This window comes from Mauremys mutica, chromosome 5 (genome assembly GCF_020497125.1).
Source record: "Mauremys mutica isolate MM-2020 ecotype Southern chromosome 5, ASM2049712v1, whole genome shotgun sequence".
Taxonomy (NCBI): Eukaryota; Metazoa; Chordata; order Testudines; family Geoemydidae; genus Mauremys; species Mauremys mutica.
In genome coordinates this window covers 28,435,996-28,463,823 of record NC_059076.1, presented here as the reverse complement: position 1 = coordinate 28,463,823, position 27,828 = coordinate 28,435,996, and the positions used below count along the sequence as shown (strand labels likewise).

Below are 27,828 nucleotides of genomic sequence, written 5' to 3'. Positions count from 1 at the left end.
GTGGGGGAGAAACCTATGAGACACTGGCTGTAGGCCACTGGAGAATCACCATTACACTGAATTGACTCTCCCTGAGCCGGTTACATCATCTTTAAGGCCAGATCCCCCTGGCACAAAGACGCCATATCACTGGAAAATGTGGCCCAGAGAGTCTAAAAAGGAACACATCAGGCTCAAGAGTCCCTCCTCCCCCCTCCTAAAAAACCCACAAAATTTTCCCTCCACACTTTCCTCACAGTTGATATGCCATGGAAAGGATTACATGGTATACATAATAGTTACTTATCCTACAGTAACTGTGGTTCTTCAAGACGTTGTAGTCAGTGTGGATCCCACTACACACATGCATGTGGCTCATGCCCACAAGCTTGGACTCTTTTGAATAGCAATGTCTGTCAGGGCTGCTCACTAGCCCATGGCCATGACTTCCTCATTTCCAGGGGCGGCTCTACGAATTCCGCCGCCCCAAGCAGGGCGGCGCGCTGCGCCGCTCGCGCTGCCGGGCGCCGGTCCCGCGCCTCCGCGGGACCTCCCGCAGAGGTGCCGCTGGTCCCGCGCCTACGGTGGAGCTTCCACAGGCATGCCTGCGGGAGGTCCACACGAGCTGCGGGACCAGCGCACCCGCCACAGTCATGCCTGCGGGAGGTCCGGTCGTCCCGCGGCTCCGTTGGACCCACCTGCCGCCGTCCAGTTAAAATGCCGCCCCACGCGCGCGCTTGGCGCGCTGGGGTCTGGAGCTGGCCCTGCTCATTTCCCTCGCAATTCCAAGCTCTTGGTTTTAGCTAGGCACTCAAAGGGGATGTGCAAGGTCATGGGATCCACACTGGACTACAACCTTCTCAAAGAACCACAGCTACTGTAGGGTAACCATTCACCCTTCCAGTATGTGTCAGTGTGGATACCACTATAAGGGACTAGAAGCGGTACCCCCTCAAAACATTTTGGGAAACAGGAATACCAGCTGTATCAGTCAAACAGAGACTGGAGTACTGCTCTCTCAAATGTAGCATCAGTTCTAGCAGTGAAATTCAGAGCATACTACTTTACAAACATGAGTAAATTCTCCATGTAGCAGCCTTGCAGTTTTCAGATCAACACATTTTGGAAACAAGGAATTGCTTGAGTTCTGGCAAAGTATGCATTGATGGACAGTGAGTGAAGCCCATGTGCCAGCTGGTACACTGAGTTTTCTACTTTGACAGTCTTTGGGATGCAACAGCCTAGCCTTAACAGTGGTCAGCTACCACCACAAAAAGACATGGGTACAGTCTGAATGATTTAGCCCTGTTGATATAGTAACTCAGCGCACAGGAGATGTTTAGACTATATAGTTATTTCTCCCCCACATGTGGAATGTGGCTTATGGAAGAACACAGGTAAATTGATTGCCTAGTTAAGGTGAAATTCAGACACCACCTTGAGGTGGAACTTCACAGGATGTCTCAGAACCACTTTGTCTTTGTGGAATGAGGCATATGAGGTTCTGCAATGAGTCCCCAAATCTCGCTCACTCTCCTGGCCAAGGTGATGCCCAACAGAAAAACTATTTTAAAGGTAAGATGGTGGATGGAGCACTGTCAGAGGGGCTTAGAGGGGGGCTCCATAAGCCTCAGGAGTATGATGTTCAGGTCTCATGTTGGAGTATGCTCTGTGACCAGTGGGAAAGTATTCATCAAGCTTTTAAGAATTTCAATACCATCAGATGGGAGATTACATGCAACTGTATCAGGGGATAGTACGTGGGTATCACTTCCAGATGAACCTTGATTGAACATAAGGGTCTAGAATGTTTCAAATGTAATAAATAATCCAGAGTCTTTGGTATCAAGGCCTGCTCAGGCACTAGGCCACATTGGGCTGCCAATATGGAAAAATCTCTTCCACTAGAGGAAGAAGTCTGCCTTGTGCACAGTTTCCTGTTTTGTGCCAGGAACTCCTGGATAGATGAGGAGCAGTTATTATCCATGGTTCTCATCCAGGTCATCAACTCTAGCAATGTCAGATCTGGATGAAATCATTGCCCTTGTTCTGAGGCAACAGGTGTGGGCAATCAGAAAACTTGACTAGGGGTTGAATGGATATGTGCAGCAAGTCCAACAGCCAGAACTGTCTCAGCCACTAGAGAGCTCAGGATAAGCCTGGCCCAGTTTCATCTGGCTTTGGCAATCACCCTGGAGATTAGAGGGATCAGTGGGAAAGCATACATCATCAGGAAAGCATCCAGTAGGGATCCCAGGCTCATGTCATAGAGTTTAAGGCCAGAAGGGACAACTAGATCATTTAGTCTGACCTCCTGTATAACACAGGCCACCAATACTACCTGCACACTAAACCTGACAACCAAAATTAGACCAAAGCATATGGTCTATAGAAGACTAGACTATGATGTGCCACAGGCAGACAGTGAGGGACTGAGTTGCAACAGTGGTCAAGGCCCCCACAATGGCAGGGAGATGATTACATGAGATGTGCTCAGATACATGCAGCAAAGGAAGGCAAAATACTCCCAAAATCACTACAAATCTGACCTGGGGGAAAATTCCTTCTAATCTCCTACAAAGAAATCAGTTAGACCCTGAGCATGTGAGCAAGAACCAGCAAGGCAAGCCCTTGAGAGAACAAATGCTCGGTGCCACCTCAGAGCCCTGGCCCACCCTGCCCAATGTCCCATCTTCAGCCATGACCATCCCTGACACTTCAGAGGAAGGAGATAAAAAGGTCTCTCAATACTTTGGGGAGAAAATCCCTTACTGACCCCTGAAGATGGCCAGCTGAAACCCAGAAGCATGAACTTTAGGAATATAAGACATAAACCAGAAGTGAGCCCGAGGGCTGTTGAGCCCTGCCCCCTACCATCACAAGCTACCCAGTCATACAATCACACTCAAATTTATCCAGCTGGCTCTTAAAACTAATTAAGTTGCTTGCTTCCATAACTGCTATTGGGAGGCTGTTGCAAAACCTCATCCCTCTGATAGTTAGAAACCTTCTTCTACTTCCCTTCTAGAACAGATGTTGGTGCAATTCACATAGACCTGTTTGCCATCAGAGACAATTATCAGATTTCCCCCACTGATGGAATATCAACTCTGTAATGGACCACAGCAGTGATCACTCATGACTGGTAACAGATTGTCTGCTCAGGATATCCATCAAGCTGTTGCTGGTTCCCAGCAGGTATAGAGCTATCAGGATTATGCTGTGTATGCAGCAGCTATTCCACAGACGGATTGCCTCTCTTCACAGTGGAGAAGGGTGAGTGCCCCCTTGTTTATGCAGTACATCACCAAATGTTGTCTGTCAGTATCTGTACTACAAAGTGCTGCAGGAATGCCCACATGTCAATCTGATGGCCCAGAGTTCTAAGACATTTACATGTAGGCTCACGTCCTCCAAGGACCATGGTCCTTTGTAATTTTTGATGGTCGATGTAGTACCCCATTCCATACTGAATGGATACATGCTAATTGGCTGTTTGTGAGCAGCCCAGGTGGGAACTACAGCAGCATGGCATTATGAGGCACCCAAGGTTGCCTGGCAGTGGTGACACAGCCCCTCACTTGTCTGGATTGCACCTTGGAATGTCAAAGTCTCACTCCACTTTTCAAACAGTAAGCCTCACTAACCCTGAAAATTAAGTATTACCATCTCCATGTTACAGAGAGGAAAACTGTGGCATAGAAAGGACAAGTAACTTGATAATTGGTAGAACTCCTGAGTTATAGACCCAATGTTAAATCATGTTAGTAAAGAGATTTGAACTTGTATTTTATTTACAAATTTTGTTACATAACAATAATCAAATACATAAAATATGGCAATTATAAGAGATCAGTAACCTATCTGGGTGGTTATTGGCTATGTGCCTAAATAACATGGCTTAAGGCATGTTTTAATAGCCCAGTAATATACTATAATACCCACGAAACCTATCAAGTCTTATTGCTGAAAAGTACTATGCCATCTGGTTAGTGTGTAAATGCAAGGTTTAGGTGCAAGCTTGAATTGGAAGTGTGTTTCTTTGGCTTTGTTCAATTTTCATACACCTCCAATTGTGGATCAACTATTGCCCCTTTTACAAATCTTGTTTCCAAGTTTTTATACTGAGTTTTCTATCCTGGCACTTGTAAATTACAAACACCATTTATTTTATGTCTCCTTTCACTGCACATACAAAACCCAAACCATCTTCAAACAAACTAGAAACATTGGCACTTCCTAATTCATACAACTTTTATGGGTGTCTGGTTATGGAAAAATCTCATTTATGAGAATGAAAGTTACCTCCTGGCCCACATCCCTGCTCTGTTAGGTGCCGACAGTCCATGAATTCATAGACAGTCCATAAAAAGAGGGGGAGAAATTAGAATGCTCTTAAAAGCCCATAAAATAGTAATTTTAAATAACATGATATATTTAGATTTTTTTTTTTACTCTGACTATAAAGGTGGTAGTATTGAGCCTCTAAGGAGTGCTTATTAAAACTAAAGTTCTGGATGGAAACCCTTAGAAGAACCAAGTACAGGGAGGAAGCTTACGTTGAGGTTTCTCTAGAGAGAGTGGGTTTTTTTAAAACTTATAAATCAAGCCTAACTCTAGGAAGGTGTATAAGTTTGGCCACAGACTCAGGACCAGTGTGCTCCATTGAGGATGGATTGGTACATCTACAGTGTCTAGACTGGGAACAGGCAGTCAGAAGCTGTTGCTGGATCCCAGTACCAAGCAGTTCTAATGCAATGAACATTGTTGTTTGGAAAAATCACCACATTTATATTAAGTCTCAGATGCCTATTCTCTCCTCCATGTAGCACAAAACAGCATTAGAGCTAACCACAGCAGCATTATTCAAGTGCAAGGACGCCTCGCATGTCTTGGCTGCTTTTTTCTTTGTTTATTCACTTAAGTCAACTGCTGAAGAGTACATTGTCTGATGTACTGTTACTTTGTATGTGCTGTTAGTGGGTTCTAAATTGTTTTGTGCTTTGAAAATTTCAAACTTCTCTTTTTCTAAAAAATACAAGCAACAACTCCTCCCCCACAAGCATACATACATATCAAGCAGAGAAAAGATTAGTCACTAAAGAACCTTCCGATTCCCATGCTAGATGATAGCTCCATGTACTGTATTATAATGCATGAGGAAGGTATGCAACTGTACTGCACAAGAACTTCTCAGCCTAAGGATTGTTGCCCTAAGGATGGTCGTTCATGCTTACGTGTGCAATCATATTAATCATTGCTTCCATTTACAGATATAGAACAACCCTTGTTTATGTGAAATTGAGTTAACCTGTGCTCGATCAAGGCCCTCAAAAGCGCTGTGAATCATACACTACAACCTCGTTTACACATAACACCATGTTCACAAAGGTTTTGGATGTCCTGGATTCTAACTTTTACAGTGCCCAATCCTGAAAACACTCACTTAGGTGAGTAACATACATTACTCAGACATGGGCCCTGATCCTCTACTGGGATCTGCTAGCATGAACCTCTGTCCCCTGGCAGAGGCCCATAAGTCAATGAAACTCTGTAAAGGTTTGCACTAATGTATCCTGATGCAGGATCGAAGCCTCTTGAGTAGTTCTATGCAACTAAAAGGGACTACTCATCTGAGTAATGTTAATCACATGGGTAAGCCCACAGGTGGCAAATAAACACACTTCCTTCAGAATTTGCTGTAATGATATTTCTAAGTGTCTATTTTCCTTTTCAACATTCTTGAGCACATTACAGTTATGTGATTTTTTAATACAGATAAACTAGATTAATCACCAAAAATAATTACAAAATAAGTTTTGTAATCTTTTGATGTAATAGACAATCCATCTGTTCACCAAGATTCCCAGAGTCACTGCAGGTAACTTTGCGAAGTAACCTCTGTATGGAAGATGTTAAAGCTCATAAAGGAACACAGCTATATGGCTCTGATTCTTCTCTCACCTTACAGTAGTTTTACACCAGTTTAAATCCATTGACTTCAGTGATGCTACCACTCATTAACAGTAATGTACACAGAGAGGATAATTAGGCTTGATTGGAAGTAAGAGCTCTTCTTGTAGTCACATTATTAATTATGTCAATTGCACAGTAAGATTTTGATATTGTCATGATACTAAGAGCTTAGAGTACCTTACACCTTCAAAGCACTGCATAAAAATGCATTTTCTTATCAGCACTAACTGATGTCCACTAAACATACACAACTATATTTGCATTCAAGCAAGCAGCATTTTATGACAAATGCTACCATGCCATTTGTTTAAAATGGAAACTAAAACATTGTTTGGATATTGTTTTACCAGAGAAGAAAGCTTAAATCCTTAACTCAAGACAAATGTATTTACTTCTGTATCTTTGTTTATCTGATTACTGCAAGGGAACACTTTGTTACAGTTGTATCCATTTTTCACAGGAACTGTGGATAAGTACAGTTTACTAGAACCTGCTGAGACAATCTGTTGAGTCTGTTTTAATGTTGTTATAAGCCATTTAAACATGTACTTGTTAGCTGTATGTATACTAATTTAGCATAGTGCTGGCCTGTCAGTACAAATATCTAAAGAACACTAAAACACAAATTCGGATGCAAATCCAGCATATGGTCAGCATTTTGAGGGCAGGAGGAAAAAAAAAACCCAAAAGACCAGAGTTCACAGTAAATGACAGTAAACACCTAAAACATGAACCTGAAAACAAAATCACTAGCAGCTTCCCCCAAAAAGTGGTGGGAAATTATAATTCACAGCAGGGGCGGCTCTAGGTACGTTGCCGCACCAAGCACAGCAAGCAAGCTGCCTTCAGCAGCACGCCTGCGGGAGGTCCGCTGAAGCTGCGGGACCAGCGGACCCTCCGCAGGCGTGCCGCTGAAGGCAACCTGCCTGCCGCCCTCGTGGTGACCAGCAGAGCGCCTCCAGTGGCTTGCCGCCTGTGACGTTATTGATATAAACTGGGACCATATAGAACATGGTTTGCAACCAAGGTCCTGTAGTGGCACCAAATCTTAGGTAAAGGGGGTCATATAAGGTGTCTAAGACCAGGTTATGGGTTGCTGGTTATGATTATGCTGTCTGTATGTCTGTGTATCATTTTGTAGTTGAAGTTATAAGTATTGGCTCTGTACTGTCTGTATTTTGTATTATGCTCTGCTTCTGGGTGACACCGCAGACAAGTTGGTGTTAGCCCTGCCTAGCCTGCTTGATGGCCCATTAAGGACCATCAGCTACACAATTGACCCATGGAGAGAAGGCAGACATGCCTTGTGACTCAGCAAAGTGTGCAGGGACTTGTCCATGTGACTCCAGACTCCATTTTGCTGTAATTTTCCACAGTAAGGACAAAGAGGTTCTTACATCTGGAAAAGCCTATATAAGGCTAATGCCTCATCTCCATCTGGTCTTCAATCCTGCTTCTTACCTCTGGAGGGACTTTGCTACAAGTTGAAGCTCTACACAAGGGACTGATGACCCATCCCAGCAGGGGATGTACTCCAGAGACTTGATTTGAACCTGCAATTTATGCCATCACTGCTACAAGCCTGAACTAAGAACTTTGCCATTACTGTATGTAATTGATTCCATTTAACCAATTCTAGCTCTCATCTCTACCTTTTTCTTTTTATGAATAAACCTTTGGATTTTAGATTCTAAAGGATTGGCAACAGCGTGATTTGTGGGTAAGATCTGATGTGTATATTGACCTGGGTCTGGGGCTTGATTCTTTGGAATCGAGAGAACCTTTTTCTTTTATTGGGGTGTTGGTTTTCATAACCATTCCTCCCCAGCACGAGTGGCACTGGTGGGGATACTGGGAGACTGGAGTGTCTAAGGAAATTGCTTGTGTGACTTGTGGTTAGCTAGTGGGATGAAACCGAAGTCCTTTTTGTCTGGCTGGTTTGGTTTGCCTTAGAGGTGGAAAAACCCCAGCCTAGGGCTGTGACTGCCCTGTTTGAGCAACTGGTCCTGAATTGGCACTCTCAGTTGGGTCCCGCCAGAACCGCATTGTCACACCGCACCAGGCACGCGCTTGGCATGCCAGTGCCTGGAGCAACCCCTGATTCACAGTCTCAGAAACACAGGCTCTAAGTATATATGTTGTGAACCTTGTGCACTGCTGGCTGATTTTAGTATAAATGGAGGAAGAACTACAAGTCTGAGCATCAGTATGCTAGTGAGACTGACGTAAACAAAGTGAAATGCAAAGACTGTATTGCTGGACTACACAAACTTTATCTTCTATTATCTCCTATCCCTCAGTGTTAATTTTTCTGTTTAACACTGGATAATAATTGATATTTTGCATGCTGTCTACAACTTGGTCTTTCAGTAAAAGCATGTATGTACAAAATCTTAAAACAAATCTATCACTTCAGGTGAATGTGGCAGGAGATGGCTGGGTGTGCTTTTTTGTATTAGATCATAACCAGAGTTGCAGCCAGCTGCTTCTTAGAGATTCAAAGCCTGATGCACCATTCACTCTAAGCTCACAGGCATGCTGTCTTTCGTTCAGAAGGTCTGCAGTGAAGAGCAAATCACAGAGAGCCCTCTAGCCAAAGGAGAAAATATCAAACTGCTCCAAGCAGGGAAGTAGTGGAGTAGAGACCTGTGAACAAATGTAGTGCTAATGAAACCAATAGAAATAGTCACGTATGCAAGAGCTCTATGAAAATGCAAACAGTTCAGCAGATTTGTCTTGAATTAAAAACAAAAACCAAACAACTTGAGGAGGTGGTGGCACAGAATAGAAAACAGTTTTTAATTGGTAAAAACTGAAAGATGCAGGAGAGGACTGTTGGCAAGCAAATGTCCATGAAAATTTCCTCCTGGTGTTTCTCTCATCCTTAAATCTGTGGGATCTGAGGGCTATCTGTGTTAAGGCCCTGTACTCCTGCTCCAGCTGTGAATCCTGATTGGCCATCCTGCTCCCTGAGAGTGCAGTTGTGCTATCTGGAACTGTGGTGACTCTCAGCAATGTGGGTGTTAGGGGAATTCACAAGCAGACTCCGGCTTGCGAAGAGAGGGCACCACGGTGTGTGGAAATATGTGGGGATGGTGCCATGGGGGGAAGCTGAACCCTGCCGTGGCAGAGAACAGAAAATGTGTGACTGGCAGATATGTCTACAATTAAGTCTAAGGAAATATAATCTGGCCAGTAGTATTTTATTGCACAACAAATGTTTTGGTTTACATAGGAATTAAATTTTTCTGTGATAAATGTAAACATTTCACCTTGGATAAATTTGGGAAGATTCACATTATCCATGATGAAAAATGCCTTGTTCTCACAGTCCGCAAACACAGCTGCTGGCTACAAATATTTTACCATGGATCTAATTCATGCATACTTGTGAAAAATCTCAGGATTCACTCAAGTGCCTGTGAAATAGGAAATTAAATTAACCATATGAAACTATAATTGGAGCTAGTGAAATTGCAAGGTGATGGTCAGAATGAGAACCCTGGACTGTGGTTGTTTTCAGAATGTGGTGTGTGTAGGCTTCTATGGTGATTTTTGCCTGAGATGGGACTTCACTCCTGAATTTGCACCTTAGGGAGCTCAGTCAGGAAATTTGGCGGGGGGTGGAGGGGACAGGGACTATAATAATTCTGAGATTTTAATTGCATTTTAATATAATTAAACTTCTCAACATTATTTTGTAGCAAAATCAGGCAGACACTTATCTGAATGTTCTGTGATGAAACTTCCTCTATCTCAGTAATCCTGCAAAAACTTCTCTGCCTCTACCTCTTTGTCATAATAACCCACCGCGGCTACAGCTATTGGGATGAGAGAAATTATCTCTCAGGACCATCTATCATGCCTCTAGCTGCTTTCCCAGCTCACACTGGTGGTAGTCAGTGTGAAGAAGACGCTGCCAGAGGCATGTGTTAGACATTTATACTGGGCTACCAGTTTAGATTGTAAAACAGGAGAAAACACAAGTCATTGCTTGGCATATGGTACTTTGTCATATTGACTTTACAGTTAAACTATGGAGCATATTAGAGTCAATCTGTTTGGGTATTGCTGTTCTTCAAAAGTAGGGAAATTCATGGGACTTAGAGGAGAGACTGGGACTTATCAGAGAATTGCTGGGAGGATTTAATCTGGGGCCTGCAGGACGACTTGGGAATAGGTGACAGGGGATGGATTACTTGATGATGACATGTTCTGTTCATTCCCTTTGAGGAACCTGGCATTGGCCACTGTCGGAAGACAGGATACTGGGCTAGATGGACCTTTGGTCCGATCCAGTATGGCCATTCTTATGTCTTTGGGAGGAAGGATTTGGAGGATTGTAATTAATAAAAATCAGAAAAAAAAAACCAATGGGTGCAGAGGAAGCAGCATTTTTTAAAATCCATATGAATCTAGAAAAAGTTTTGGGACTGAGGAGAGCTGAAATTTGGGTTCATTAGTGTTTCCATCTTGGTTCACTTCTCCTTATTAAAAAAGAAAATGTGTTTTATTGCAGGCACTGTGTTTTTGGTAGAGGAGAAACATACTATAAAGCACATCCCACTAATCTGCTCATGCTGACAGTTGCCACAGTGATGTCTGATTTCTAGTTTGTATGCTTATGGAATACATTCTACCAATATGCTCACTAGCCAGACAAACATACCCTAAAAATTTACACCTCACCCCAAAAATATTTAGCACTGGTTTCTGACTTCACGTCTACAAAGAAGCACATCCCCTACAGATGTTGAAAACTGTAATGATAAAGCTGTAGCTTGCCTCTTTAGTGCATAAAATAGGCAGTGAACAAAAATCACCCTCTGAGACTAGCCAGCCTGCAGGTCATAACTCTTCAACCAATTACTATTTGAATTAAACAGTTGTCTATTTGTCTTCTTGTATCAGAACACTATGTGAATAGGGCTTGGTTTGCCAAGGCAGATGTCAAGCAAATGTTCAATTCACTTTAATATGATAGAGTATTGAGTAAATAACTGACAAAATCCAACACCAGCTAAATGAGATTGCATCCTGCCTGTCTCTTGTGGTTTTCTCAAGGTTTCTAGAAGAAAAAAAGAAGGAAAGAAAGCTGCTACTGTATGTTACAAAGGGCCTGATCCTTTGATATTTTCAGATTCTTCACTGGGACTCTTAAGAGTGCTTAGTCCATTATAGGATCAGGCTCAAAAAACAAAAAACAAAACAACCCCCCCGCCCGCACACACTCCTCCAGACTGAAGGCAAGAAAACTAGGTATTAGTTCAGCTGATGGCAGCATGGAAGGATGGACAGAAATATTTGCTGGTCCCAGGAAATACCGAGATCTGAAGTCATCTATTACACCAACAAGCTGTCCTTGTCACAAAAGGACTCTCTAACACAATGTTTTACCACATCCCAGCAGCACTGAACACAGTAATAATACTCACAGGCAATTAAAAGTATATGAATGAGAGAATGGCCCTATTAATGAGGCATTCCCAAGGGGTGTACTTTGCACAGTACAGAAAAGTTTACTGCAGTACGGGAAATGGCACTTAAGTCTTGTTGTAAAGTATGCAAGAGAACACTGTGCAGCTATTCATTATTGTAGATACAGCACCATTGGTGTGTAAGATACAATAAGATAAAGTCTCTACCTTATGGAATTGTCAATCAAAAGAATACAAATACAAGAGGTCACAGCAGATGATGGACCATTATGAACAGGAGACAACAGAAAATGAGGGAGAGGAAAAAGCAACTCTGGGAGAGCACAACTGACAACAATTCAATAAGGGTTCAATCCTTCAATGGACTGAGCACACTGGATCCAATCCAGCAAAGTGCTAAAGCATGTGATTGACCTCAAAGGTCATCAGTACCCAATGACTTTAGTGAGAACACTTAAGTTAAGCATGTGCTCGATTGGAGCCGGAGTGCTCAGTACTTTGCATGACTGAGCCATAAGCAAAGTAGTAAATATCTTGAATTCAGCCAGGGGCAAATCATCTTCCTTGGGCTCAATTTGTCCTGGGTAGATGTGCAAGATCTAAAGGAGACCAGTCTTGCCCTCCAGACAGTGGTGCAGCTTTGTGGAGACTACTCCAACCGAACAACTCCCTATATAGCTCTCCTGAAACCATGGGGGAGAAGAGGAGGACAGGATTACCTTTGTAGTGGTTGATACTCTGGCTTCACCCCCTGCCACGTAGGAGGCCCAAGCAGAACTGAGCAAGGGGTGAGACTCCTCAGAATCCTGTCCACAACTTGTTCAATGAAACTGCAAGAGTTCACTGCCAAGAGAACATCCATGGTTATGGAGGAAGGGACAGGATTGTCCCCTAAGTAACAAAGGCTCCCTCCCTTTCTTGCTGAAGCTCATTTGTTTGTTTTGGTTAGACACAAGAGAGGGAGTTGGCAGTGCTGGATGAATGATTAGTGAGGACAAGCAAGCTGGAAGATGTGGAGGAGGAAATGGATTGCATTGGTGAATCTGCGGTATGTCTACATTGCTAGAAAGAAAAGGCATGTTCTTAACTTGGGTTAAAAAAGAGAAGACATGACAACTTGGTTTTTAATTTTGGTTAGCAGCTCAAGTCCAGTCCTAGGCTCCCTATAAATTTTAATTCGATCTGCTCACCGAAATTATGAGCCAAGTTGCTATGTGTTCACTGCTATTTTAATCCAAATTACCTCAACCAAGTTAAGAACAGTGTGTGTGTGTGTGTGTGTGTGTGTGTGTGTGTGTGTGTGTGTGTGTGTGTGTGTGTGTGTGTGTGTGTGTATAGACATACTCTTTGACTGGCAGAGCCCAGTTGTGCACCTGGAATGGGTATGTAGTGGTGACGGTCTTAGCAACATCTGCTGTGTTTGCAGCCAGCTGGCACAGCTGACAAAGTGAGCAGGGCTGGCCTGGGATGAGGCACCTGGGAAATGTGCTGAGTTAGGCAGAATCAATCTCTGCCCTGGAGCACAGAAAGGTGAAAATGTGTCCATTGGGGTGAATCAAACAGAGTCCTAGCCTCCATGCATGCATCCCTCATTCAGTCACTGTGGTGAGGCCAGTGACCTGTTAGTAACTCACCCATCTCTCTTGTTTAGTCATCTTAACAAGAAAAAAACCCAAGAGAATGCACTTCCTACTTAGACTGTAAGCTCTTTGGGGCTATCTATTATACAACAGAGTTGCCTACTTCAATTATTTGCAAACTTGACAATTATCTGCAGAGAATTTTCAGAACACCCTTGTTGGACTGCTCTGGTATTGTAATTCCCACATTATTTAAGGTACAGAAAAGAAAACAGCCAGTGGATTGGAGGAAAAGGAAGCATGTTCTCATTATTTCACATTTAAATCGGTGTGAAGTTTGTTCTAATCAGTCCATCACTTGTCAGAATTATGAGAAGGCCATCATTAAGCCTCATTTCAGACAGTTCAAAATCAGTAATTAACTTCCCAAGGAAAACAGATATTTTGCAGGGAATCAAAGATGACATTTCTATTTGTGCTGCACATTTTGAGCCAAACTAAGCAGCATGCTGCCACTAAATATTATGTTAACAAACCTCTGCAGATGTGGAGTTTCTGCTTTGGTCTTACCGATACCCAGAAAGACTAAAGCTTATGTGAGGTAAAACATTTTAAATGTTAGGAGCAGACAATTAGCATTGAGAGGATACTCCCATTAACTTGTTAATAGCAGAAATAACAAATAAAGAAGAGAGACCAATTCACTCTTATAATTCTGTGGATACACCCAGCAAATCCTGATTCTAGGAGGAGGAAAGTCAGACGGGAACAGGGGACACAGCAACACAAGCTACCCACAAACCTTACACCACTTGGGACCCTGGAGGGAGCCAGCACAGCTTTAAAGTGGGCCAGGCGGGCTCAGGCAGTTTATGATGGTGGACTGCTCTAGAAGCATTCTATGGGAGTGGAGAGATGGGTTCCCTATGCACTTCATCCCCCCAGAAATCAGAACAATTTGCTCAGTCTTTTGTTGTTGAGCCCCTCCCGGTAGTGCAACTCTGCCCTGTCAGCACAGCTCCACCCTATCTCTGAATCCAGAGCTGTTTCCATGAGGCACACATGGGCAGGGAACACAGCCCCAATGGAGTTTGATCCCTCATATTCCCTCCTCCCGCTTTGGAGCGAGAGTCTGGCTCACCGTTAACTGGAATTCAGCCGGCTAAATAAAGGAAAAGAATGATAGATATTAAAGGGCATACTCTTAATTCAGCATGCAGGACTTTAGCCACGCAACTTCCATTAACACTTAGACCCTGAAGTGAGAACATACAGTAGCTCTTAATGTGGCCAATTAGTCTTGTCCATTGTCAGCGAGAGTCCTGGAACGGTTTATTAATTAAATGCTCTGCACTATAAAACATTCAGACCCAACTAAATTTAGATGCTACTTTATAAATTTAAATTATTGTTGTAATGTCACAGTCTTTTCTGTTAGAGATGGATTTAAGGAAAAGGGCCCCCTGGGGGTTGCTGTGGGTTGTGAGACATCTGCTAGGAAAATAATGTCCCCTCTTCTCCTGTCTCTGTGCCTCTAATCTCTTCCTGCAAAAGTCCATTCAATGCACTGCAGCTAAAGTTATGGTCCTATTCATTGTTAAAGGTCTTGACAACTTAATTTGTACATCTCCACTCCCTCCCCCGTTCCCTGGCTACTCCATTGCACCTCTCTGAGCAGTCTGTCCCACACTGGTGTAGATTTTCATAAGATGATATTTCCTCTCCTTTCTTATATGTTAAGGATGGTGAAATAATTCAGAGTATTGATATTTCAAGTATCACTGACAACTAATTTAGCATCCACTGAAATGAACAGGGCAGTTCACACCTCAGAGCTATTGTTTCAGGCTCTCTGAAAACTCAGGCAGACATTGCTGTATCAGTTACACTCACTCCAAATTTTGAAAGTTTGCTTTGCAATGGCAGTAGCTAGATTTTTACTTTTTACCTGAAGGCTGAGACTTTGGAGAACAATGAAAAGATCTGTCTGCATCTCACACTGGGGGAACTGCTAGCAGACTCTGAAGTGCTACAACACTTTTTCTCTCCCCTCTCTACACAGAAAAGGTGTGGGGAACCCACCTGACATTTGTTGATCATACCATCCCCTAGTTTCCATTCTGTTTTCTTCCCCCATATAGCATTAGAGAGCTCCACAGCAATAGATTGTGAGCATAGAAAAGGAGAGCTGTCACTTCAGTGCTCATATACCACATCAACAGGCACAGTATGAATATAGAAACAGATAGAGGGAGGGTTTTATTTTTTGCATAACAAATTGTATAAATATGGAAGATGAATAATTGAAATTTGAGTAAACAATTCATGTTGTATTTCCTATACCAGTATAATTGCTCAAGTATTAAGGTTTTATAAATTACAATTAGATAAAATATTTGATTCATTCAATTTTTGACACAACTGAGCCAGCAAATCATTAGAAAATGCAGAGAGCAAGTCTGCATTGCCAGAGAAAGGGACCGAATGGTTTAACAAGTTTTCTCTATATCTAACTCCTGTAATTCTATGGTTCTAAAAACTGGATTCATTTCCACTTGCAGAGCCCAGGTCATGGGATTCCGTTGGCAGAAAGTGCACCCAGGGAAAAGGGCAGTGATACAAGCCACCCACAATCTCTGTTCCTCCAAAGGGCCTGCATACAGTTAGTGAAGACCTGAAAGTGGGAAAAATCAAGACATCTATAAATTGCATTGATCCACTGCATCTCCCATGCAGATTTTACCAGCAGCTGCGAAGCCCCAGCCATAAATTACAACTTGATGTGTTCCCTTTTCTTTCTTTTAAGAGTAACAGCAATCCTGTTAAATTGTAAAGTCATTCTAGTTAAACTGTGAGGGCCAGATCTTCCGCTGATGTAAAGTAGCATAGCTCCACAGAAGTCAGTGGTGCTTCCCTTACATACCTGCTCAAAATATGGCCCATAATTTAAGATCTAAAATAGAACTTCTTTAATCCTCTGATGAAAATCAATTTCATTTTGGTTTGCTCTAATCCAGCATCTACTTCTTGCCATGGATCATTAAATACAACAAACAGGACAGAGAACTAGGAATGAATGCAAATATGTTCAACAGGACGGGAAATGACCCATACTGATAAGAAACAACAACAAAATATAGCAAGGAGTTTTCCAACTGGCAGATGACATTTTTAGGTTCATTTCATCCTGCAAACACACCCCAGCTATTCTGAGATTCATTTGTGTAAACTGGTGATATATAATACAATCTATAGTAAGCAATATGAAATTTGACTACAAAATTAAATTAATTATAACAGAGTTATGTATGGTTAGAATTGTAGGGCGTTGGAGCATTTCTATCATCATATATTTTACAGAGTTTTAAAATTTGACCATAAAATTTGCTTCACAAAAATCTTGGCACACATAGCCTAAGTCAGAATTGTTTACTTCCCTGTTCTCCTCTCCACACCCCCTACATCATAAATTCACTTACAAACCAAAAATAAATAAATGTAGTTTTATTTAAAAGGAATTAAGATGATCAGCTTGGCCTGTTTTACACTGTTCAAATGTTTTTTTAAAAAAAGTATTTTACCATGTTCAGATATTTACTGTACTCATGTAGCACAAGAACAGCTGTGATTTAGACAATGAAATTTGGAAAGTTCATAACATGATTTAATTGCTTGTGGTATTTTAACACACTTCAATGCAGCTGAGGTAGTTACCATTCAAGAGAGAGTTTACTATATTTTTGTAAGCATTTTACTATGCTTCATCTAATACATAGTTACATCTCTTACAGATATTGGACTTAACTCATATAGACCACAGCTAGGTTTATTCATAGATTCATAGATTATAGGACTGGAAGGGACATCGAGAGGTCATTGAGTCCAGTCCCCTGCCCTCATGGCAGGACCAAATACTGTCTAGACCATCCCTGATAGACATTTATCTAACCTGCTCTTAAATATCTCCAGAGATGGAGATTCCACAACCTCCCTAGGCAATTTATTCCAGTGTTTAAGTACCCTGACAGTTAGGAACTTTTTCCTAATGTCCAACCTAAACCTCCCTTGCTGCAGTTTAAGCCCATTGCTTCTTGTTCTATCCTCAGAGGCTAAGGTGAACAAGTTTTCTCTCTTCTCCTTATGACACCCTTTTAGATACCTGAAAACTGCTATCATGTCCCCTCTCAGTCTTCTCTTTTCCAAACTAAACAAACCCAATTCTTTCAGCCTTCCTTCATAGGTCATGTTCTCTAGACCTTTAAACATTCTTGTTGCTCTTCTCTGGACCCTCTCCAATTTCTCCACATCTTTCTTGAAATGAGGTGCCCAGAACTGGATACAATACTCCAGTTGAGGCCTAACCAGCGCAGAGTAGAGCGGAAGAATGACTTCTCGTGTCTTGCTCATAACACACCTGTTAATGCATCCCAGAATCACATTTGCTTTTTTTGCAACAGCATCACACTGTTGACTCTCATTTAGCTTGTGGTCCACCATAAGCCCTAAATCCCTTTCTGCCGTACTCCTTTCTAGACAGTCTCTTCCCATTCTCTATGTGTGAAACTGATTGTTCCTTCTTAAGTGGAGCACTTAGCATTTGTCTTTATTAAACTTCATCCTGTTTACCTCAGACCATTTCTCCAATTTGTCCAGATCATTTCCAAAGCAGTTGCAATCCCTCCCAGTTTGGTGGTATCTGCAAACTTAATAAGCGTACTTTCTATGCCAATATCTAAGTCGCTGATGAAGATATTGAACAGAGCCGGTCCCAAAACAGACCCCTGCGGAACCCCACTCGTTATACCTTTCCAGCAGGACTGGGAACCTTTAATAACTACTCTCTGAGTATGGCTATCCAGCCAGTTATGCACCCACCTTATAGTAGCCCCATCTAAGTTGTATTTGCCTAGTTTATCAATAAGAATATCATGCGAGACTGTAACAAATGACTTACTAAAGTCTAGGTATACCACATCCACCGCTTCTCCCTTATTCACAAGGCTCGTTATCCTATCAAAGAAAGCTATCAGATTGGCTTGACATGATTTGTTCTTTACAAATCCATGCTGGCTATTCCCTTTCACCTTACCACCTTCCAAGTGTTTGCAGATGATTTCCTTAATTACTTGCTCCATTATCTTCCCTGGCACAGAAGTTAAACTAACTGGTCTGTAGTTTCCTGGGTTGTTTTTATTTCCCTTTTTATAGACTGGCACTATATTTGCCCTTTTCCAGTCTTCTGGAATCTCTCCTGTCTCCCATCATTTCCCAAAGATAATATTTAGAGGCTCAGATACCTCCTCTATTAGCTCCTTGGGTTGTCGACATTCCATGCATCACCTGTCCCCGCTCCGGCACCATTGCCACTTGTGGGTTCCATCTGGGAAGATACTTTAAGTTATATTATTATTACCCTAGTATACAGGAGCCCATGTCATGGACCTGGGTCCTGTTGTGCTAGGCGCTGTATAAACATAAAACAAAGATGGTCCCCTGCTCCAAGGAACTTAGAAGATAAGTATGAGACAAGAGATGTCTATAGATAAGGGAGTACACAATGAGACTATACTGGTCTGCACAATAAGCAGCATAACCATTCTCATGTTTTCTGTAGGTGTCATAGCAAAGAAAAGTTTTAAGAAGGGATTTGCAGATGGATTATGAAATGTCTCTGCGGATGTTTACAGGGAGCTCCTCCTGGGTGTGGGGGGCAGTATGGAAGAAAGCACAAAGGTGCTTGTTTGAAAATTTAACCAGTGGGCCAACGTGAGGTGAGCATCAACAGGGGGATCGCAAATATCATCGTAGGCAGGATGGGGGATTGATTGTGAAGGGCCTTGAAAGTGAAGACAAGCAGATTATGTTTGATGCAATAGAGAAGTAGGAACCACGGAAGGGATGCTAAGAGAGGGGTGACAAAGCAATGGGCTAGAAAAATTATGTTTGCAGCAGCCTTCAGAATGGATATGAGGGGGCAAGACTGTAACTGTTAAGGCTTATGTTGACTTCCTCTGCAACCCCTCCTCCCCCCGCAACCCCTGTCTAGCTCGCCCCATCAACATTTGGGCTAGGCTGGTCTATGTATGGGTCTCAGCAGACACCATCTACCTTCCTGGTGCCTATCAGGAATAAATTTGGGCCAAAGTGGAAGAAATAGGGAACAACCCTGTTTTTTTTTTTTTTTTTTAAAAACAATCCGCATAAGGCTACATAAGTGGTCTGTCTTTAAAAAAGTACGAAGCAAGGAAATTTACAATTAAATATGAAGCTCTCCCATATTTAAAATGCTATGGTTATAACTGCTATAGAAAATGCCTATAGATAGATGGTAACACCATTGTACGTAATTGTTGCTGCACTTACATAAAATAGCCAGTATTCTAAGATCTCTGCAACTCAGAACAACAGAGTGGTAATAAGACTGGAAGAAAATGCTTGTCCGAGTCTTAATAATTGCCTTTTCTCCATTGAATCCAGGTGAGTAATATTGTAACGAAGGCTTTAAAAATGATTAGGAGTTAGTATTTCTTTAAAACTGATGTTGTAGGATCGGTGAAAAGTTGATTGCATGTTTCAAAAATTAAAATGTAACTCTTGCTTTCACAACTATGACACCACACAAAGACAAATTCTTCCCTCGGTTACTCAAGCACAATTCTGATTGATTTAAATGGCAGCTGTGCGCATGTTACTGAGGTAGAATGTCACAATCCATAGGAGACCAGCGGGATAATGATCCCAGTAGCTACTGTGTAAAAGTGAGTATTCTCCAATGGCGCTGACTAATTGGGCTGCTCAGACTATACCCCTATGAAGTTTGAGAGAATTTGAGACTCTCAGGATTGCATTGCCTCCCGGCTATTGTCTCAACTCCACCAAAGACCATTATATGCAGCAACCCCTTTACATAGCACATCCTGCAGCTACATTTCATTTTTTAACTCCCACCAACAGTTTCTGGAAGGAATGTATTGTTATTCTCTTAAATTGGACAATTCAGTAATAGTAGAGGAAATCATGGAGAGTAACTGCAATCCCTCAAAGAAACAGTAACATACAGAGATCTTTCAGTACTCAGATTTTAACCAAAATCTGACATTTCTCTTTTTTTCAGACTGTGTATTGCTTACTCCAGAAGTAAGGTTATTTGTAATTCAGGCCAAGGATTGATACTGCAATTATGTCTGCTTGTACTTGCCAAAAATGAACTGTGTGTCTATGATCACAGATCAAATTCCTACTACAGATTAATAGCATTAAAAGCTTCCAGTTATTAGAACAAATGGAATTGCTGATCCAAGGCAAACATTTTGTTGAGAAAAAAGGGCTCTCATTAAACTAATATTTGCCATATTCAGTTATGGATGATTTATGTATACCTTCCTGTGACCTTTCCCCATTCAACCTGCCCAAGTATTATATCATTTATTTCATGTGTCAATCAATAAAAAACAATTAAAAATTCAAGCACAGAAAGAAATATTGTAGTTACAGTGCAAAAGGTTCACAATGAAATGTCAATCCATGATACATTTATTGGTCTGGGTTTATTGGAAACTCAAAATCCAGCCCAGGTTTATTGAAAGATTCATGAACCAAATGAGCAGAAGAGAGCTAATTCGGGGTTTTCATCCCATGGTTCTTACATGAAACAAAGTCAGATTTGGGGGCATCGACTTAGTTTTGCTTCAGGATTGGGAATGTTGTAATAATTGGGCCTACACATTTACCCTATTCTGAGCTCAGTAGTTAAATGTGAGTGAAAGTTCATAAAACGTCACAATAATCTATCACAATAAACATTGATGGGGGAAAAGGTGCAAAAAGGAGACAAAAAGACTAGGTTAGTCCAAACAAAAAGGTCTACTGATATAACTCAAGGACTGTGTTAAAATCATGCCTGGTAAACAAGAGAAAAGTGGGACCAGAAATCAGTGAATCAAAATTAGTGTACCTTGAAATTAGGTCTACTTCATGGACAAAATCATGACAGAGATGGTTATTCAACCCATCGTTCCTTTTTGAGGTCCTTAAAGATATTTTTTGGGGTGGGGGAACAATATGGATGGACAGACGCAAACGCTGGCTGACTGAAAGACGAGAGAAGGGGAAGGACTGAGCTTGACCACCATGACTGCCTCCCTCACTGTCTCCTGGGACCCCAGAACTTTGCCTTCCTGATCTTGAGAGATGTCCTGACCATACCAGTCCGAGAGAGGGACCCAGATTACATCGTTACCTCTACTGGCTCTGGCTAAATGCTGAATACCACCTGGGATGTGAGGCTGTGTCAAACCCCTTCCTCCCCACATATGTCCTTTTCACACACCCCATGGTGTCCTTACCTTCTTCCCCCACCTTCCTTCTTTTCTTTCCTATCCCTCTTCCTTTTTCTTCTGTCTAAAGAGTCTCTGGTTTAGTCAGCCAAGACTGTATTTTGCGACACTGCTTTAAAGCCAGTGAACAGAGAGACAATTAAAAGCAACGCCCTAAAAAGCCTGACGCTGGTCTCATAATGGCTGAAAGACCATGTTCTGTGCCTGTATTTCTCCAGCAGTGACGTTGAAAATGAGGGTTAACAAGAGACAGAAGCGGCATTTTTATCTCTGCTGTTTTTTCCCCCTCTGTGTATTTGTCATGTTGCCTCTGTTAGGAAACAGGATCAGATTTTAACAACCGTTCTAGCCCATCACAGCTAACTTTTTCTCCTTTTCCTAAAAAGGACAGTTATTTCCATCTTTAATACCATCTGAAAGATGGTCAAATGGAGTCAGAGAACATTCCTTTTAAAAAGTCCAGCAAGAGGAAAAGGAAAAAGGGGTATTAAAATTAAACCCTGACTTAATACTTTACATTTTACATGCTTTAACTGCTTCTCCTTTTCCCCTCCTCTATCTTTAATAAAGATTTTCAATAATGTTTTTGCTATGGTACTAAGCACCATGAAGGTCTCTGTATACAAACTACCCAATCTTGTTTAACATTGTTTAATGTTGGACAGTGACAGGGTCATGTTATCACCTTTGAATCTTTGGGCCCATATTTCACGTACATTTATACAACAGCTGTTAACCCAGAGACGGACCAAGCCCAAAACTGTGTTCCCATGAGCTTTAAACTAAAACTACCGACTTCCATGCAGTAGTAGTGAGCACTGAATTCCACATAAGTATGGAAAGCTGTGCTCTTTGCTATGGTCCCAACACAGGACAGCACCTACGCATGTATTTAAGCCCATCCTTCTTCAGAACAGGACTGAAGTGCATGCTTAACTTGAAGTATGAGTTTATGTCCTATTGACAAGCGATGTCCTTAAAAGGGATGCTTTCCTGAATTTGCGTCTCTGTAATTGCATAAGGTGTTATTTTAGAAATTGGCTATCAGTATTTTGCCATTTGTTCACAGTGGGCCAAATTAATTGGTGGTACATCATTTATTTCTGTGAAGTGACAGAGATGAATTTGGCTGGGAATAGAGCTTGAGATTTTCAAAGCAATGTAAGAATTTAGCCATATACCTTCCATTAATTTTAATCTGCAAATTGCAGCCAGAGCCTTTAACTCACCTAGCCGTTCAGTTATTTCACAAAATAGGAAAGAGCACAATCTTCTTGCAATCATATTTTGTGTTTCTATAGGGCCAAATTAAGGCAGGGACCTGGAGTCAGGAATAATGCCCCTCCATATGGACTGCAAAGAAAGCCTTAGATCCCTCTGCTTTCTAGCTCTGAGCAGCCCCCTCAAGGAAACTATTCTAGAGTAGAAATAATCAGTGCAGGGGCAAACTGCATAATGCTCACAACAGCACCAGGATTCATAAAGCACATGAAACATGAGACTACCTGCTTTACCCATTAGTTACACCCAATCGTGTCCCTCAAAAGCTCCCACTATGGAAAGGCTGTAAAGTTTGACATTTTCCAAGCAATAAATAGGAAAAGGACACACAAGCACTATCAACCCCAAGCATTCAAAATCATGAGTCAGACCCCACCAAATATTGTAAGATTGGCTTAATCATGATATTTTGAAAAATAATACATCTGGAATTCTATTTATTTGTATTTTGGCATCATAGCTATTCTGCATCACACTTTTCAAGCTTTTCTCTGAAACCACAAGGCCTAAAAGCTTTTTATTTATTTATTTATTTATTTAAGGGTTGTCAATTAATCATAGTTAACTCACACGATTAAATAAAAAATGAATTGCGATTAAAACAATAATCAAAATTAATTGCACTGTTAAACAATAGAATACCAATTTAAATTTATTGAATAGTTTTGGATGTTTTTCTAAATTTTAAAATATATTGATTTCTATTACAACACAGAATACAAAGTATACAGTGCTCACTTTATATTATTTTTATTACAAATATTGCACTGTAAAAATGATAAAATATTTTTCAATTAACCTCATACAAGTACTGTAGTGCAATCTCTTTATCATTAAATTGTAACTTAAAAATGTACATCTTTTTTGTTACATAACTGCACTCAAAAACAAAACAATGTAAAACTTTAGAGTCTAATGTCCACTCAGTCCTACTTCTTGTTCAGCCAATCACTAAGACAAAAAAGTTTGTTTACATTTACGGGACATAATGCTGCCTGCTTCTTATTTACAATGTGACCTGAAAGTGAAAGCAGGCATTCGTATGGCACTTTTGTAGCCAGCATTGCAAGGTATTTACATGCCAGATGTGCTAAACATTCGTATGCTCCTTCATGCTTCGGCCACCATTCCAGAGGACATGCGTTCATGTTGATGATGCTCGTTAAAAAAAAATGTTTATTTAATTTGTGCCTGAACTCCTTGGGGGAGAATTGTATGTCCCCTGTTCTGTTTTACCTGCATTCTGCCATATATTTCATGTTATAGTAATCTCGGATGATGACCCAGCACATGCTAGTTTAAGAACACTGTCACAGCAGATTTGACAAAACGCAAAGAAGGTACCGATGTGAGATTTCTAAAAATAGCTATAGCACTCAACGCAAGGTTTAAGAATCTCAAGTGCATTCCAAAATGTGAGAGGACGAGTTGTGGAGCATGCATTCAGAAGTCTTAAAAGGGCAATACGCCGATGCAGAAACTACAGAACCTGAACCACCAAAAAAGTAAATCAACCTTCTGCTGGTGGTATCGGACTCAGATGATGAAAATGAACATGCGTTAACTCCCACTGCTTTGGAGTGTTATCAGACAGATGATGTCCGTCATCAGCTTGACGCATGTTCTCTGGAATGGTGGTTGAAGCATGAAGGGACATATAAAATTTTTAGTGCGTCTGGCACAGAAATATCTTGACATGCTGGTTACAACAGCGCCATGCGAATGCCCATTCTCATTTTCAGGTGACATTGTAAACAAGAAGTGGGCAGCATTATTTCCTGCAAATTGTAACCAAACTGGTTTGTCTAAGCAATTGGCTGAAGTAGGACTGACTGGACTTGTAGGCTTTGAAGTTTTACATTGTTTTATTTTTGAGTGCAGTTATTTTTTTGTACATAATTCTCCATTTGTAAATTCAACTTTTCTGATAAAGAGATTGCACTACAGTACTTGTATTCGGTGGATTAAAAAGACTATTTCATTTGTTTTTTACAGTGCAAATATTTGTAATAAAAATAAATATAAAGTGAGCACTATACATTTTGTATTCTATTGTAATTGAAATCAATATATTTGAAAATGTAGAAAACATCCAAAAATATTTAAATAAATGGTATTCTATTATTGTTTAATCACTTGACAGCCCTAATTTATTTTAAATGAAAGCTGAGATCTTAACAACAGGAATCGGGACTAAGAAAATTCCCCAATATCATGAGCTAATGATAAAATCGTGAAAATTAGCAACACTGTCACACTGCAAGACAAATATATCAGTTTGTGTCAGGAATACAACATGTTGATGTGTGCTTGAATATAAGCCTTCTTCCCTAAGCAGAGAACTGACTTTCCTTTATTTCCAGAAAATCTAGGTGGCCCATCCAATGCAGAGTGACCTCTCTACAACATTTCAAAGAAGCCAGGATAAGGGTTGTCGATTTTGCCCTGTGCTCCTGGTAGGAGTCACAGGCTATTGACATGCCCGCCAAATAGAATTAGGCCTACTGATTCCTTCCTTTGAGTGCACGCAGGTGGTCATGCACATATTTCCTCTAACTAGAAAGGAAAAAAGAAAAAAGCCATCAGCCTTTGTTCTATTTTCACCAAAGTTGCTCTGTGTTCTCAGAAGTGGAGTGTACTGAATAGCAGCACAGAAAAATCAAGTTCTGTGATTCTCTGATTACAATGTATAATCAGAAACCAAAAGTTCTGCTATGATAGTGAACTACATCTCTGATGCAATCTACATTTATCATTCTCCAGTCTAGTAAAGAGGCGAGGTGGGGGATTATTATAGTAGTCGGGACAAATGTGTACTTCAGTTCCATTAATATACTAATCCACAGGACTCTGACAGTGTTTGGGAGGAACACTTCTTACATTTAAGAAATGAGCAGAAACTGTGTTCTGCTTTGCACTGCTGCTCTCTCCCCCAGTATGCTGTCCAAGTAGGCGCATGAACACAGAGAGGGGAAGCAAGCTTTGTAAGGAAAGTACTTCTGCTCTCACTCATTTGAACTTCAGCATTATCCTAGGCCTGTTATTACAAGGTAAACCACATATCCTGGTGTGCTGGAGACCAAGCCCAAGTATATGATGGTTCTGAAGTTCCAGATGGGATAATAGCTTACTCTACTCTGTCATCTGCCTATCTTTGCTTTTTGTGTAAAATGGTGATATTTGAAACTTGTCTTCCTCATAAACATGACAACTTAGCTGGCTAAGTACAAGACTGGTGTGTCAGATGGATGACTAGTGTAGTAGGGGAAGGTTATCATAAACTCTGCTATCTCTGGAATGGACAGTCAGCTGTACCGGACATCATCATTACTAATGAGGAACAGAAGAAGACCCTCCTGGTGGACATCACAGTTCTTTTTGAGAACAGGACCTGGGCCTTTCATGATGCCAATGCTCAAAAGGTGGAGAAATACACCCCTCTGGCCAATGCTTTGAGATCTAGGGGTTACGAGGTTCAAACATACTCACTGATCATCGGAGCCCTGGGTGCATGGGATTCCAGTAACAAGTGAGTGTTGTGGGAATGCAGAATTGGTCAGCACTATGCTTGGCTGATGTGGCAATTCATGGTGTTGGACACCATTGGGTGGTAAAGGGATATCCATTTAGAACATATCACTGGACAATGGCAATACCAGGAAAAATGAGCTAGAGTGCCACTGAGGAGAGAACTTAGGAAAGTAATTGAAATATTTCTTTGACAGATTGTATTTACTGAGACACAACCTATCCTAAGTTCTAAATTACTGAGAGACAATTTTTACTCATTGCTATGTTTTCTTTCCACAACCTACTCTTAGAATAACTTTATGAGTGATGTATTTGAATATTTGGATGCTAATATTTAAACTGTGTCATTAAATTTATTTGGGGGTATTGCAAATTATGTACTATAGATATTTTATTACTTTTTAAACCAAACGTTGCACTTTTGGAAAATGTAAGCATTATAATCAGATGTACAGAAACTTTCTTTAACCTGTGTATTAAATACATTTTAACATTATGTTTAATAAACATTTGTAACTCATTATCCTTTCATGTTGGGCAGGAGCCCTGGTTCAGCTCTTTACTCAGTTTTAACAGCTGGTACCAACTCATTCACTGCACACTTACCTCATCCTGAAGCAGGTAGGGATTCCCTTCTCTTGTGGTGCCAGGGCACATGAAGCTGATTTTTCAGGAGGGATTTTGCCACTCCTCTACAGAATTCCAAATACTTTCAACCTAGCTTATCCCCTCTGTTGCCTGCTCTGAATATACAACATGGTGCCCCTTTTACAGTTACACTACTGAAATTCGAGAATGTTACCATACTTATGTATGCTACTCTCCAACTCCATAAAAATAAGTATTGATGCCCCACATAAAATGAATCCTTGAAATATTACTTTCATGTTGGCTTCCTTATCAATCTCCTTTCACCATAAAATCTGTCCAGGTTCTTATGTTGTTTCCCATCACTGTGGCTTCTGAGAACCATATGCAGTTCCCTTTGCCTACCATTATATTCACAATTTCATGAGAAATAACCCTACAAAAGTCCAAAGAGCCACAGTAAGAAGAAAATCCCCATTTTACTTTCTCAACCCCACACCATGTTCTTATAATAAATCAGTGTCCTGAGCCTTTAATCCTCTCTACTTCATATAAATATTATCAATCAAGTAAATGGTCTCAGCTGAAATATGACAAGACCAACCTGCCTCCACATGCCATGACATTGAAGCGACCACTATTTACCCATTTTTCTCTCAATAGGTTTCATTACAGAAGAGCAGTGCTCTGAGGAATGTGCCCCATGAGACCGATACTGATGGCATCCCTTACAGACAAGGCTTTAATCTATCGCCAAACCTATGGCAATAACCTTTGTCCTTTTCCCTGTCATCTTTTCGGGATGCATTCAGAAGATCGGGTTGTGAGATTTAATCAGACCCACTGTAGAGTCTTTCTGAGGCAAGCAGAAAACACCTATATGACAGCTTGCATGCAGAGACCCATCTGTTCCCTCCATTATGAAAGCCAGACACAAAAGTGGCTCTCTCTTGCACAGACTTAAGGCAATCAATAACCAACCAGCTTTCCTCTCTCCCCTTCACCTACAGAAACCCTATCTTAAACCAATCAGACATTTCAAAGCAGCTCTGTGTCAAATTGCCAAAAAGGACAAGAAATTCATACTGACAAGTATCAGAAGATGCTTGCTACCATTAG

At 41.1% G+C, this 27,828-nt stretch overlaps 1 protein-coding gene across 8 annotated transcripts in view; it reads right to left on the bottom strand.

The window, feature by feature from the left end:
- GRID2 (glutamate ionotropic receptor delta type subunit 2) overlaps positions 1 to 27,828 on the bottom strand; it is a 1,103,852-nt gene that overhangs the window by 52,596 nt on the left and 1,023,428 nt on the right. Inside the window, exon 15 of one of the 8 annotated variants that reach the window (XM_045017705.1) lies at positions 15,493 to 15,647. The exons of the other annotated variants lie outside the window; for them this stretch is intronic. Coding sequence (XP_044873640.1) covers positions 15,506 to 15,647 — 142 coding nt within the window. The 3' untranslated portion in view covers positions 15,493 to 15,505. Of the gene's footprint in view, positions 1 to 15,492; positions 15,648 to 27,828 lie in introns of those variants that run through there. 8 annotated transcript variants of the gene reach the window in all.